The sequence below is a fragment of the Rhineura floridana genome, chromosome 7, assembly GCF_030035675.1.
Source record: "Rhineura floridana isolate rRhiFlo1 chromosome 7, rRhiFlo1.hap2, whole genome shotgun sequence".
Classification (NCBI taxonomy): Eukaryota; Metazoa; Chordata; class Lepidosauria; order Squamata; family Rhineuridae; genus Rhineura; species Rhineura floridana.
The window spans coordinates 88,885,773-88,900,787 of NC_084486.1; the positions used below are offsets into that span (position 1 = coordinate 88,885,773).

Sequence of the window (15,015 nt, forward strand, 5' to 3'; positions counted from 1 at the left end):
AGCCTCCCCTTTCATGCTGATTGGTTCATGCATAGGGACCTGGCTAGGACCCTGCTCCCCAGAAATAGCAGATCTAAACTTCCCACCTGTGACCCGGGATGACTACACTCCTGGTGAGGGGCTGCACAGGCTAGCTCCACCACGTACCAGCCATGACCTCCACTGGACACATTTTCAACAAGTATGAAAATTGAGTCTATGTGTGCACCAGGCTGCCAGCATATGCATGCCAGTATCCAATAAGGGGACTTTCTCATGCTTACCAAACACATAGCTAGTGTGGCCAGCATGGGGGAAGCGCGACCCTGCTCCCCTTCTCAGTGTATCAGGGAAGTTCATCTTAATACCCCTTGGGAGAAACAACAATGGTGCTCCAAACCACTGTGCTTGTTAGTATTTCCTAGCTCAAAGTCTCCTGTCTTCCAATTTGACATTATCATCATTGATGGAAGTGTTCTCTTGTAACTATTCTCATACAGAAGGCTCAGTGCATTTATGTGTGAAAACTAAGACTATGTTGTTAAGGTGAATTTTCTCTCTTGAGTTTTCTCTCCTAGAATTCTTTACCATTTTATGATGCTCTCTGATGGGGTATCATTGGTTAGTTCAAGGTAGTTCTATTAGAGCAGTACAACAATGGAACCAATTACCTAGGGAGGTGGTGGTGGAGGCATTCAAGAGGCAGCTGGACAGCCACCTGTCGGGTATGCTTTAACTTGAATTCCTGCAGTGTGCAGGGGGTTGGGCTCAATGGCCTTATAGGCCCCTTACAACTCTACTATTCTAAATTCTGTGATTCTAAGAGCAAATAAAACAGAAATTTTATTGGTGCTTTGGTAGGGTAGTGTAATGGCTACATGCTCCCCACTTCATGGAGTAGTGAGAAGTTCTAGGTTGGTGATGCCAGGTTTACAGTGGAATCCTAATCAGGTCTATTCAGAATTAAATCCTGTTTAATTCAGTGGGGCTCACTCCCAGGTAAATGGAGTTAGGAGTGGAGTTAGGATCTTTGTAATCTTATGGCATATTTGTAATATTAATTTTATTTACAAAGATACAGGCAGAGCATTGATGGAAGCCAGCAGTCCACTAAGTCAGCAGATCTGTTATTCTGCATCAAATCCGCTGAGAAAGACTGAACCCCAAGATGCTTCACCTTCAGCCAACTTACAGTGCTCTCTGCCTCTGTATTTAAATTCTATATCTCTCATTCTCTCTTACATACATACACTTCTGTGTGTGTGTGTGTGTGTGCATTTAGACATATAAATAGAGACACACATACCACCTGTCCCCTCTACTCCAGCCTCTGATGGATATCTCATTCAAAAACTTAAGAGAGATTCCAAGCTATCAGGAGACCATCTCTTAACTATAAGGTTGATAAAACATTAACTGGCATCCTGGACCATTAACCAGCAATCTGCCTAATACAAATGGTCAACTAGCTTCCATAACACAATTATAGGTCTCTACACACACTGATATTCCTGACTGGTGACTATAAAAATATTGCACAAGTAAACTGAAGGATGACTGATGGAAAGAACTGGTAACATATAAAACAAAGAACAGATGGTGCATTTCCCCCCCCTCCACCTTGAGTCCCTTGCACACATGCTCATACTCCCCACACCCAGTCACCAAGCTCAGAAAGTTGTTGCAGTGTCAACAGCACACCAGGGTAAAAATGTTGGATGTACAATATTAGAACAAGATCCTAAAAGTCTGTGGGAACAGCTAACATTTGCCTCAAAACAGGCAACTGCATGCCGTTAGTAAGTGTAAGAAAACTCCTCCAATGTCAATTATTTTTAAGTTTACAAATTAATTATGGCTTTTTGGTTGTACAGTTTAGGAGTTGGGCAGGGCAATCCAATGGGCCCTGGCCCAGCCATAGCATCCAGAACTGAGGGACTTTACATCAACCCATAGCCACGTGGAACATCACAGGTTTGGCACATACATGAGATATGAAGTTCTTCAACCCCAAATGCAATTTCCCAGCCAAAGAAGCTGGGAGAAGCCCCACAGCACACCTGAACTAGTATGGTGCCCATCACAGAGAGTGGTGCATGGACCTTGGTCAAGTATTTGCTTGGCTCCAGCTTGCTTCAAGAATAATTTCATCCAGCCATACCTCCCACTTATTACTTTGGCTCAGCCTTTCCCAACCAGTGTGCCTCCAAATGTTGTTGGACCACAACTCCCATCAGCCTCAGCCAGCATTGCCAATGGTCAGGAAAGATGGGAATTGTGGTCCAACAACATCTGGAGGCACACTGGTTGGGAAAGGCTGCTTTGGCTGATGGCCAGTTCCTATGGGCTATTGTCCCAGCAAGTCTTGCCCTCCTCCCCAGCCTTAATTGGTACCACAGCAGGAGTAAATAGGGAGAAGCAGGCAAACTTGAAGCTGCCGCTGCCCACCATTTTATCCTTGCTATTGCACCAGTGGCATGGCAGATGCAATGTTACAGATACTTGGCCCTGGTAGGATAAGATGGAGGCTTTAGTCCCTCCTTCTCAGGCTGTATTCATCCCCATCCTGAAACAGATGAGGCGAGTAAGACGGGAGGACACCTGCTAATTTTCATGACCACAGAAACACAGCTGGAAGAGTCCCAGCTTTTATTATTAGCATGTGTTTTTAAATTGCTTTTTAAAAATGTGTTTTAAATTTGTATATTTGTTTTTAATGTTTTTAATTGTTGTAAACCGCCCAGAGAGCTTTGGCTATGGGGCAGTATACAAATGCAATAAATAAATAAATAAAATAACCAGCATCAATGGCGAAAGGAATTCTGACAGCATGGAGGCCTGTGGTTGTTGACAGTTCCATTCACCCAGAAGCCCTGCCAGTTTGTCAGCTGCATGACAGACAGCAAAGCAACTGGTGCAGCATTTCAATCACTACACCTCTGTGCTAGTTACAGCTGTATCTGTTACATGGCTGGCTGTCATGCACTCTTGGGTGGCACAAGAGCCTTATGAAGACAGTTGGGCAGCCGTGTGCCTATTTTGTGATTTTAGGTTGTTAATTGTTTTTAATGCCGTATTTTAAAATTGTGTTACTAGCCCTGGGACCTCTGGATGAAGAGTGGGTTAATGATGATGATGATGGAACAACTGGATTCAGGTTGGGAACTGATGCTGTTGCATGCGTGGCAGGCCTCCCTTGCAGTGTGCAATGCACTAAGAACAGGGAACATCCTTGCTGCTGCACCTAATGGGGGGCTGCCAGATTGCCAGCCAAGAGACACAGAAACCACAATCAGCAATGGTCAGGAGATGCAACAGAGTTTCTCTGCCCAGATGCTCAGCAGGGGTTAGTGAGTGAATGCGTGAGTGCTACCATGTAGGTGTTTCCCATTTTGTGTGTGTCATCAGCTCAGGTTTCCCCATCTGTGGTGCCCCTGATGGCCGCTTTTGGAGTAGATAATAATATAGTCATTAAGACAATACTCACTCATTGCATGTATGGAGCTGAGGTTCCTGTTGGGTGCTTGTGTCTGGAGTCCAGAGGCATGGTACCTCTAAAGCAGCCTTTCCCAACCAGTGTGCCTCCAAATGTTGTTGGACCACAGCTCCCATCAGCCTCAGCCAGCATTGCCAATGGTCAGGAAAGATGGGAATTGTGGTCCAACAACATCTGGAGGCACACTGGTTAAGGCTGCTCTAAGGGTCCTGACAAGACAAGGGTTAGCAACGTGCCTTTCCCTACTTTGTTGTTAGCCTCATCTGTTTGCGCAAAGTTGTGTGCAACATGCCCTTTCACCAGAGTTCCCATCACCAACATTCTCGTGGGTGTTCTGAATTTTTTAGACATGAGGACTCTGCGATATAACCCCATGCCAGTGCATGATGCATGCTCTCTGGATGAAGTTTATGAATTATTGGTGGTGTTCTGTAGCAGACTGCTGAGAGTACATCAGAAACCTACCCTCCAGTGTGGGAATGAAGGAGGGGAGGGAGCAGGAGGAGACACTCTTCGAAAGATTTGAGCATCAACAGACACATTTTTCTCTATATCTTTCTCTACTCTTTCTTGCACTGCCTCTGGGCATATTCTTTACAGGCAGTTCACTTTCAGCTAGTAAGGTGACAGGGCCACTTTGCATCCAAAGTTGGACAGATATTCATTGTAAATTCACTGAAAATCCTTTGTCTAAAATGCCAGCTGATTGTAACCATATCATGTTTTATAGCAGCCTTGTATTTAACATCTTGCCTAGCAGCCAAAGGCAACCAGGAATTCCATGCAGGTGAGTGAGAAGGATGGCATAAGAGGGAAAGATTGCTCCACCCCACCTTCTCCAGGCTGTTCGGTTTCTGTGCCAGCCATGGAGGAAGGAAAGTCTCTTCCTCCGCAAATTCTGCGGATGGGCATGCAATGGGCTAGCAGAGGGGACGGAGCCAGAATTATCCACCCCTCCTCTGCCAGTCCACTTGGTAGAAGCCTAGTAGACTGTGTTTCCATGCTGGTCATGGTGGAGGGGGCACAGCCAACGTGAAAAATGCAGGCTACTAACATTTATGTGTCTATATACTATGCTGTTTTGTAGAGTAATAGGGCACTGCCGTCTGTTTTAAGAACCTGGCCAAGATTTCCATTACATTTCAGTGTTGTTATGAAATATTCCTCAAGCATGTTAAGAAGCATAACAAAATTCTTATGAACTCCTTCATCATAAAAGGCAAACGGATTCTAAATATTTCCAGCTGTACTTCTCATTGCAGAAATTGAAAATAATGTGAAGAACTATATTTTTGCATTGTGCTGTTTTCAGAATATGGTAATACATTCTTTCCACTCATGAGATTTTGTGGGCCTATCATTTTGAAATGTTGGGGGGTGAAGTAAACAGGATTTAAAAAAGTATTTGAATTTTGCTCTGCCTCTCCTCTCCTTCTCCCCCCCATGCCTTTTGCTTGAAAATGAGACATTTGACACCCTTTCATTTGGATAATGATTAAGAACAACAGCAACTGCTATTTATTCCAACATGAAAAAGATTTTTTTATATATATGAGAGAAAGCATCATCACAACTTTCTCAGCCTCTTCCAACCTCCAATCTGTTTGGGTTCTTGCAAAGGACCTCATGCAAACAAGCTAACCATTTAGTCTGCTGTCTAACCTGGGCAGCAGACTATGCAGTAAACACTTGTATGATAATTATATAACATCTAGTCAGACACAAGCAATTAGGGAAATATTTTACCAAACACTTAGCATATTGGAGTTCTGCTGTGTTTAATGCTATGGAAAGTTTTATGCCCTCTCGAAATGCGCCCACCACACACGTATGAAGAAGCAAGGCACTTTTGACTCAACCACATAATACCGCTCACTCTTTAATTAGTGTCTATAATAAATACTATCACCAAAATATACCTTGCTGAGACCACCTCAGGAACACACAATTTTTATCTTATACAGGCACAGTATGGCCATGCTTACGTTGAGGACACCACGCAAACCGGGTCTAGCCCTTTTTGCTTTCCTCCTGGAAGTGGCAGCCAGTTGATGCAGGTGTTCCACCTGCCTTTGGCTAATGCTCTGCAGTGGTGACCAAGAATAATCATGCATGCATTGCAACTATTGATGGTGCTGCTGATGCTGTATTTGTCTGTTTCCTATCTTCAGACCTGACAGGGTTCAAACTCAAGTGGGATCTGAATATAGGATCTGAAAGATAGCAAACAAAGATTCAATCTGTTCACCATAATGAAGCACTGTCCAAAGAAAAGAAATATAGGATCACAAGCCAGACTTTCAAGGTCTCTAGAATATCAATATGGCACAGCAGATGATGTGAAAAGACCTGACACAACACCCCTGTCCTAAATAAAAGGTTCCAGGGCGTGCTTGTTCTTTGTTCTGAACAACCAAGGACACCAAGCCTGATGCTGGTCCTTGGCTTAAGCCTACCATCACTTCACCTAACCATACACTGGAAAACTTCAAGTAGAAGTTGGATGGCCAACTGTTGGGAATGCTCTAGTTTTCTGTATCAAGCAGGGGTTGGACTAGATAGTCTACAAGATTCCCTCCTCCTCTATGATTCTGTGCCTAGGTTTGTCTTGGTTTAGCCCCTGGTTCTCTTCCCCACTGACTTGTCAGGTGCCCAGTCTGGCACCTTTCACTAAGTAGTTGGTATTGCATGACTATTATGGTGAAGAAAGGTCAAATCTGCGCCATACATTTAAAGCACATTTATACTACTTGGCATACCCCAAAGAACCCTAGGGTCTGCAGTTTATTCCTCACAAAGATACAATTCCCAGCACCTTTAACAGACTATAGTTCCCAGGATCCTTTGGGGGAATCCATGTGCTTTATAATGTCTCAGTCAGATGCTATACCAAATCATGGTTTGGACTAACTACATTAACACTGCTTTCCTGCATGCTGCTCAGAACCACAGTCTCTAGATGCAGTGGCCTCTGGAGGAGGAAAAAATAACTAGCAAGGCCACTTGCAAAGGCCAACATTACTGAGCCATCTGCAAAGGACCCACATCTTAGCAGAGGGGCAGTTAATCCAGGAACAGGTAGGTAAAACTGATGTGATTTCATCAACCAAACCTCAGCAGTTTTCACACCCATCTCACATTACTGTGGCAGTCACACTACCATTCTCATCTAGTTACGATGTCACACAGAGGTAGCCATTCTAGGGGTGATTTCACACAAATGAAGACTCTTCCCCAGAAGAGATTGACTTGATTAGTGATCTCTCTGTGTATGCTCCTCAAATGCATGAACATTCTTGTTCTGAATACTTCAAACCACCTTCTGGGCATTAGGAAAGCCTGTTGAGCAACATACTGGGAAAAGGAGATTGACTTTCTCTTCTTATCTGAGAAAGGAGTGAGAGGAAAAGTGTCACTCCAGGCAAATTGGATTTCCTTTCTGCTGAGCTGATCGGTCATGGCAGAAGATGGTTTAGGAGGGCAACCTCATTTGCCTGAAGTAAAGCTTCTCTTCCTGAGGGGAAGGAGAAACCCACAAGGCAGGCAACCACAAAAAAGGAGAAGAGGCTTCCCCCAGCAAACAGAGGCTTTCCTGTGTCGGCTGCAGACAAACTAAATGGCACAATTTCCTGGTCAGCACAAAAATATACCAAGTGTGAAAAAGGCAACAGAAAAATTTGTGAAGCCCAATGAGTTACTAGCAGAAGAAAAATCCAATACAACCATAACTCTGTCAGACGAAAGCTTCTTGCTGGCAACAATGCCACACAGACCACTCTTGCTTTGTTTATTTGTTTCATTTATATCCCACCTTTCCTCCAAGAAGCTCAAAGTGGTGTATATGGTTCTTCCCCATTTTATCCCCACAACAGCCCTGTGAGGTAGATTAGGCTAAGAGACTGTGACTGGCCCAAGGTCAACTAGTAAGCTTCATGGTAGAGTGGGGATTTGAACCCTGGTCCCCCAGGTCTTAATCGGACACTCTAACCACTACACCACGCTGGTTCCATCGGCTTCAGTGATGACCCTACTTGAGACTACCCTGTATATTCCTGTGCAGGATATCATTATGTATATTTATCACTGCAAGTGGACAAATTCCTGCTTTCAGTTTTCCATCTCCTCAACTCACAATTGTCCTTTGACAGAGCCACTGCTTTGCAACAGCACTTTTTGCACACAAACAAACCCTGCCACTCAGTTCGAACAGCAGTGAAGCCTGAAAACCCTTAGCTGCTTGACATATCCTTCTCACTCCACTGCAGGGACAGATGTTGTGGATTACAACTCCCATCACACTCAGCCAGCAGGTTCAATGGTCAGGAATGATGGCATGACAGTAGTCCAAAACATCTGGAGGGCACCACGTTGACTACCCCTGCGCTACTGGGTCGTTTGTATATATACAGAGAGAGAGAGAGAGTGAGTGAGAGAGAGAGAGAGCAAGAGAGAGAGAGAGCAAGTTGCCTTATATACCAGATCAGACTCTGCTTATCCAGCCCAGTAGTGAGAGCAGCTCTCCAGGGTGCCAGGCAGAGAGGTCTTTCCAATCCCTTACTACTTGCCCCTTAGACCAGAAAGGGCAGGAATTGAATCTGGGACTTTTTGCACACAAAGCATGTGCTTCATCCCCACTGTGCTACGCTCCCTCCCTCTCTCTTGGATGCAATGACACAGACAGCCAAGAGCTGCAAGAAAGCTTTCACACGAGGCACATCAAAACACATCCGAGACCTCTCGCAGAATTTGTGTCGTGTGATTGTTATTAATGCAGAATGGGCATGCTGCAGAAGGAAACACACATGTACCATAGTAGCCAAAGGGTAGAAAATGGAAGAGCTCAGCTTCTTGAGTAAAAACACCCCAAGGTACAACTGTGTTCTCCCCCATCCCATCCCAGGTTATGGTCATACATGCATGTAGAATCTACTCCATCCCAGGACCTTTATCAAAAGTAACACCAGCATGGCATAGGAGACCCCTCTTCTTGTAGTCACCTTACACGTCGCAAGGACCAACAACCACTATTCCTTTATTGCTTTCTGCCTGCTCCTAAGGCAGGGGAGCCCTCTTTTCACAGCAGCGACACCACAGACATACACACACTTTCATTGCTCCCTTCCCGCACCGTCCAAACTTTGGGGGAGAAATGCATGCCAGTTTTACAGAAGGGCAGGAATGCAGAAAATCTGCATGTTTCAGAGACCAAAATAAATCTCCTTAACAGTGAATTCATCATCTCAGAAGCGACACAGGGCGGGATCGTGGGGTCCTCAACTAGCTCTGTCTCTGCAGCCTTGCATTCACTGCTTGTTGGAGGGATACACATTCGGAAGGAACTCTGAATGAGATCACTCTTGAATGGCAAATCTGAATGACTATACACTTCATATGAATATTCATGAATTCCTCAAACTTTTTGTCTCTGCCGAGGCTGACATCACAGCCGTTCTGAACAGCCAGCAAATTCTCCTCAAGTCCCCCCTCCTCCCCTTCAGTTCTTCCTGTGGGTTAGAGTGGGGAGGGGGATGTCTGGTTTTGCTGCTGAAATCCAAAGCGCCTGGTTTTGGTTCCTTACCCTTTGGCTCGTCCATCACTGCCTGTGCCCACTCCCGCTCCCCTCTCTTCTCTGTCTCCTTTGCTCAGCTGCTGCTGGCTCTGAGAGGGGCACATTCAGCGGGGCTATTTAACGGTCCAGGGCTGTGGTGGGAGGGGTTAGTTTAACTCTGTATGACTCAGAAGGAACCTAGAAGCAGGTCAATGTTGTGCTGTGCTCAAACGCTCATGGTTAAAGAAAAATTATCTCACGGTTTCAGTCCCCAGGGCCTCAAGATAAGGTCCCACACATTTGTTTTTGGCAGCTGATGTCCCTTTATGTATATAAAAAAGGCACCCTTTGCCTTCCCTTCCTCCCCAACTTTGAGAGTTGTAACCAGAGGCAGATGCGTATCTTATTGTGCTGATCCATTTCAGAGAGAAAGGTGCCTTTGCTATACACAAAGCGACGACTTACCCGCTTTTGAAGTTGCCTAACACTCAGGCGACTGTGAAGAGCTGTTCACAGTTGGGCCTTATTGCTCCCCCTTCACTCCTACTACCTCCCACGCTTATAAATATTGCTACTGATTTATTACAATTATTTATATCCTACCTTTCAAGATAAAAATCCTCCCAAGGGTGGCTTACGGGTAACATTAAACTACATTTTAAACCCCCACAAAAATATTAACATATACAATGTATAATCTCATGCATATCTAAAACTAGAATATGTCCTTCCCCCCCTACCCCCACCCATGATCCTGGTTTATGTCAAATTTTGGTTTATTAGTCAGACTTAAAAAAAACCCACTTCTTTTCATTTGAATTGTTATATATGCTTCTATGGGCTGAAAAAAAGCCTTGAATACAGCAGTGTAGAAAGGCAGTGTTGAAAATGAAACATAGGATCAGATACAGAACAAAAACTGTAAAGAGTTTTGTAGCATCTTAAAGACTAACCCATTTGTAATGGCATAAGCTTTCATAGGCTTCATCAGATGGATTAAGTATTCTCCTGAGTTGCAGGAATGTATACAGGTAGTGGGGGAAGGATGTAAACAGTGAGATTAGAAGGAAATGAAATGTACAAAGACACATACACTGATAATCTGTACCTGTGGCCATTCACAAAAATGACCATTCACACACATAAAGTTGTTGATTATAACACAGACATCCTGGCATAGCTAAGCCAATGATCATATATAGTATGATAAAAATCCTTTGTCATGATTCAGTCCACAAGGGGTAGCAACTGAACGTCTTGATGAATTGTAATTCAGTGGTTTCACATTGCAGTCTCCCTTTGAAATTCCTTTCTTCTAGGACGGGCACTTTTAAGGTCAGTTACAGAGTGTCTTTTTACCCAAGAGGTTGAAATATTCCCCCACTGGTTTCTGGATATTGCCATTTCTGATATTAGATTTGTTTCTATTTATTCTTTTGCATAGAGATGGGCCTGTTTGTCCTATGTGGGGTGCAGAGGCAAGGAGCCACCCCCCCCGCACACATCATTTTCAGAGGATTGAGGGTGCCTTGTCCCTGCTTAGAAATAATCAGTAGCATCAGCATCATCAATTGCTACTATAATATACATTTATTTATAAAACGTTTCTTCCTTCTTTCCTCCCTCTCTGAAAAGCCTAACACAGCTGGCAACACAGAGACACAAAGTACATACAAAACTTATGGGAGAGACATCGGTTCCTCTCATGGCCAGAAGGAAAGGAATCTGATCAAAATAGATGTAAAGTTCAGAAAGTAAGCCCTGACGTATGCTTCATTTAATATAGAAACAGTGTGAACAGACAGAATAAAATGGATTACTACCTGACATGAAAAAACATGACTAGGACAAAAGCCCCTATAACCCCCCCCCAAAAAAACACTAGCACAAACAAATCTCAGCTACTCTAACTCTGCTGCTTGAATCACAAATATCCATTTGTTCATTTTAACTGAACCCCTTCACTGGACTCACTATGAGAAATATGGCAGTAGATTTCACCCACAAATTCTACCTTGGAAATAAGACTTGTGCAAAAAATGCCCTCTTTTGTCCACTTTTTGTGGTGATTCATTCCCTCTTTTGTTGGTGATGGGTAAATTGCCACCCTACACAGTGGGTATCTTTGGACATAGCACTAAAATATGATTTAGAATTACATGAATGAACCTCAGGCTCACCAGCCACCCTCCTTTCCTTCTCTGGCACGACTGCAAGGAGGTCAGGAGTTCTGTTTCTGTTTTCAGCTAAACATGGCTTGTCATATGTAAACTCAGATAAACTGTGATTAGTCTTAACTATGGTTTAGGGAAACAACCCAACTTCAAACTCTGGTTTCTGATCCCAGTTTGTTTCCCCAAATCATTTTTAAGACTAACCACAGTATCAAGCCCGCACATAACAAACCACATCCACGGTTAGTTGAAAATAGAAGTAAAAGTTTATAATCTTTTCTTTACGTCTGCGCTAGGGATGGAAAGATCTGTCAATTTCGGTTCTCTCTGTTTTTTGCTTTTCTAATGTTAAATCCAGTCCTCCACATTTCTGCAGCAAACTGCGAATTTTTTAAAAATCCACATGAAAATTCTCCACCATTTTATTGTAAATTTCTCCAAATAAACACATTTTTTTAGGCAGTTTTGACAAAGGTACACATTTGTGCAAGCCATTTCATCATATTATGCTTTTTTGCATGGTATTTTCACTCATATATTTATATTTAAGCACACTTTCCCCTAATATATGCATTTTTGTAAATATTGTTTAGTTGACGAACTGCATCCCAAAATTCTAATAAATGTGGATTTCAAAGGATCCTGTGTTTCAGTTCTCATATTGTTTCAGAAAGTGCAAATTTGATAAATTCTGCTTGAAATGAAAACTGAATTGAAATTCTCACTCATCCCTAATCTGCACTGAAGGAGTGGGAAGTGCACAAGCACAAGTGGTTCATACACATAATGCTAAACCAAAGTTTAATGTCCAAACCTATTTGACACTACCTTTACAATCATGCGTGACCTAGACAGTAATTTTCTTATTCTCAGTTTCACTTCTTGCAAAGTTCTGAAGGGCTGCATATCACCACCTTTGGTTTGCATTCTCTTCTTACAAAGAGCAATATGGCAATCACATTACCTCCCGAATCAATACACATTTTAGTATCTAGAAATAGCAAGCTACTACAGCAGGTTCAAAACACACAAAAGGAAAAAAACAGGATATGGTATTACTGAGTTGAGTCAGCTCTGCTTGCTTTTGCTTCCAGGTTGCGTGCATGACATTAATTTGTGGAAATGTCGTAAACAGAAATTGACTACTAATCTGCTCGCTGAGTCTTTTCTAAATTCCTGGAGGATAAGGCTATCAATGGCTACTAGCTATGATGGCTATGCTCTCCCTCCACTGTTGGAGGCAGCATGCTTCTGAATACCAGTTGCTGGAAATCGCAGGAGGGGAGAGTGCTCTTGCACTCACGTCCTGCTTGCTGGCTTTCCACAGGTATCTGGTTGGCCACTGTGAAAACAGGATGCGAGACTAGATGGGCCATTGGCCTGCTCCAGCAGGCTATTATGTTCTCATGCTCATATATTCTTAATGTACTTATTGCCTCTGAAACTGAACTTGGGAATGAATGCATCTGCAGAAATCATTATTTACTAAAAGATTTTCATCTGCTGTTTCTGTCTTAGGACATCCAAGGGGGCTAACAAAATCTAAGAAAGTATTAAATAATAATCAACAATTATTATTTTCTCAAAATTAAAAAAAAAAATATGTCACAGACGTGTAAAGGATGTCTTCCATTGGGACAGTTTCCAACAGGGTTGCTGTGTCAGTCTGCTGCAGCAAATACAACAAAGGGTGCTCCCACAGATGTTTGTTGTGTGATCAGAGCTACTCATGAATGCAAGTTTTCTTTGCAGCTTTCCCCAGCATGTGTTCCAGTCCATACCCCCACCACCCATTGCTCATATGTGCTATGCCATTTTCTAAACCTCTTTGAGAGTTTGTGGTTGGACTTGCTTGGAGGCTGTGTGCTCCCCAGATGTACACATTTAGGTGTGAAACACATCACTAGCAGGATTTTTTTCAGGTAGCAAACAGCAAGGTTTTCCTCTTCCAAGCCTAAGCATACAACTCACTGATTGTGCTTATGATTGAATAACAGGGTAATTCACTATTGTTGCTGAAATGACACTTGCAGGAATATCACATAATGGCTAAAAGGTAGCTAGGTATGGTTTGAAAGAGGAGGTGGAAAGGCCCTTAATTGATTTTGAGGTGTGCTGTTTTCTACGTCTAAAAACTACTCTCATTATGCTTTGTAACTAGTTTCCTTACTACTGGGATATGGAGGACAGCCTGAGAAGCTGGTTCTACGCATTGCTACGTCTGTCTCCTTTCTGGCAAATTCACTTTGACCACCTCTATTCTCAACCATGACAGTAAATCTTCAATGTGAGTTTTCCTTGTGGCATGCAGCATATTACTGAGTACAGACATCAGCAGGGTGTGTGTGTGTGTTACGGCCACAATACTAATATATTTGACAGTCCCTTTTATGTCAGCCTTGAATCAATACTCCAGAAGTTTGTTTTTCCATGTGAGCTGCAGGAGCAGCTCTTTGTGCCATTTTCACCATTTCTTTTTACAAGAGGAGTGTCATGTTCCTTCCCAGTACAAACAGATAGTCATTTGAGCGCTGTAGCACAGCTGACTAAGATGGTGGGCTAAGTCTTTAGATTGGCATTCTGTTGTCAGGAGTTCTAATCCCTGTCATGGTGGGGAATCATGAGGAAACAACGCTGTGGTGTAGTTCCTCAAAAGATATTTTAGCTCCAAGAGAAAAATGAGGAAGTGTAATTAAAACACATTTTCCTAACATTGGGAAAGTTCCTCAAAGTGTCATGCACATTTTTATTTTTGTTCTCTACACACTGATTCGGGCAATATGGCTGGGGTCTGAGAATGGTGGGGAGCTGGAACCCAGTGTATCCAGGAGACAAATGAAAACTTTATGGACCAGTTTAATTATGGTTCACTAGTCAAGAAGTAGTCTTGCAGTACAAAGCCAAATTATACACGGTCAAACCCGCTTCTGGTTTTATTTCTGGATTTCTAAATTAGCTTTACCAGTCCTGAATCCTAGATATTTCCATTTGGATAAAATGTAAATGTTTGGTCCTTTGTGCGATTTTTGCTACAATATAGACAACTAATCCACACATTACATCTTGGGTGATAAAGTCATGTTTCTGTGTACTGAACTTGTCTTTACCTCAGGATCCACAGTCGCTTTTGCATTAGTTTTCCTTTACAGGTTTATTCTGTCCCCCTGGCCTCCCCCCCCCCAACTGGAATTCCATCTCCTTCACAGAAAATGTAAACTTTTCTTTTTTAGGCAATCACACATGTTCTGGGAAATACTCCAAAATGTTGCCCCATAATCTGTAGTCTCTTGAGACTAATCCAATCAAGATAGGCAAGATAGGTAACAGACTGCATAGCTATCCTAAGAGTCAGTCCCATTTTACTCAGTGGAATTTACCTCTGAGTAGGCATGTAAACTATTGCAGCCTTAGTCAACTAAGCCAAAAATATTTTCTGCTTACCCCAAACCCACATGCTGCTGCATCATCACATGGCTTGTCCCCTCTGCCAACATTCCCCCATTTGCAAAAAAAAAATGATTCGCCAGATGAGTGGCATCACCAACTCGATTTTTTAGTTTATCTCTGGTTTCTAACTGATTATACTGCACTGTCTCTCTCCTTATAGCTGACTGCAAAGGGATGGATTAAAGTTGAACTTGTGCAGGAAATTGCCACATGTCCAGTAAGACCGCTTGAGGAGTTGCCGGGCCAAACTTCCTTATGTTAAAAGGCATGTCTTCAATATGAAAAAACATAGAGCATCACTACTTTCTAGAGAGCAGGACACAACCATTCTATACTCTTCTGACACCTTTTCTTCTAGGCAATGCCAAAAG

The 15,015-nt window shown here is 43.0% G+C and overlaps 1 protein-coding gene across 1 annotated transcript in view; it reads right to left on the minus strand.

The window, feature by feature from the left end:
* The window catches only part of ENTPD1 (ectonucleoside triphosphate diphosphohydrolase 1), a 60,770-nt gene extending 51,630 nt beyond the window's left edge, over positions 1-9,140 (minus strand). The window contains exon 1 of the mRNA XM_061636352.1: positions 9,054-9,140. Coding sequence (XP_061492336.1) covers positions 9,054-9,069 — 16 coding nt within the window. The 5' untranslated portion in view covers positions 9,070-9,140. The remainder of the gene's footprint in view (positions 1-9,053) is intronic.
* Positions 9,141-15,015: the final 5,875 nt, after the last annotated feature.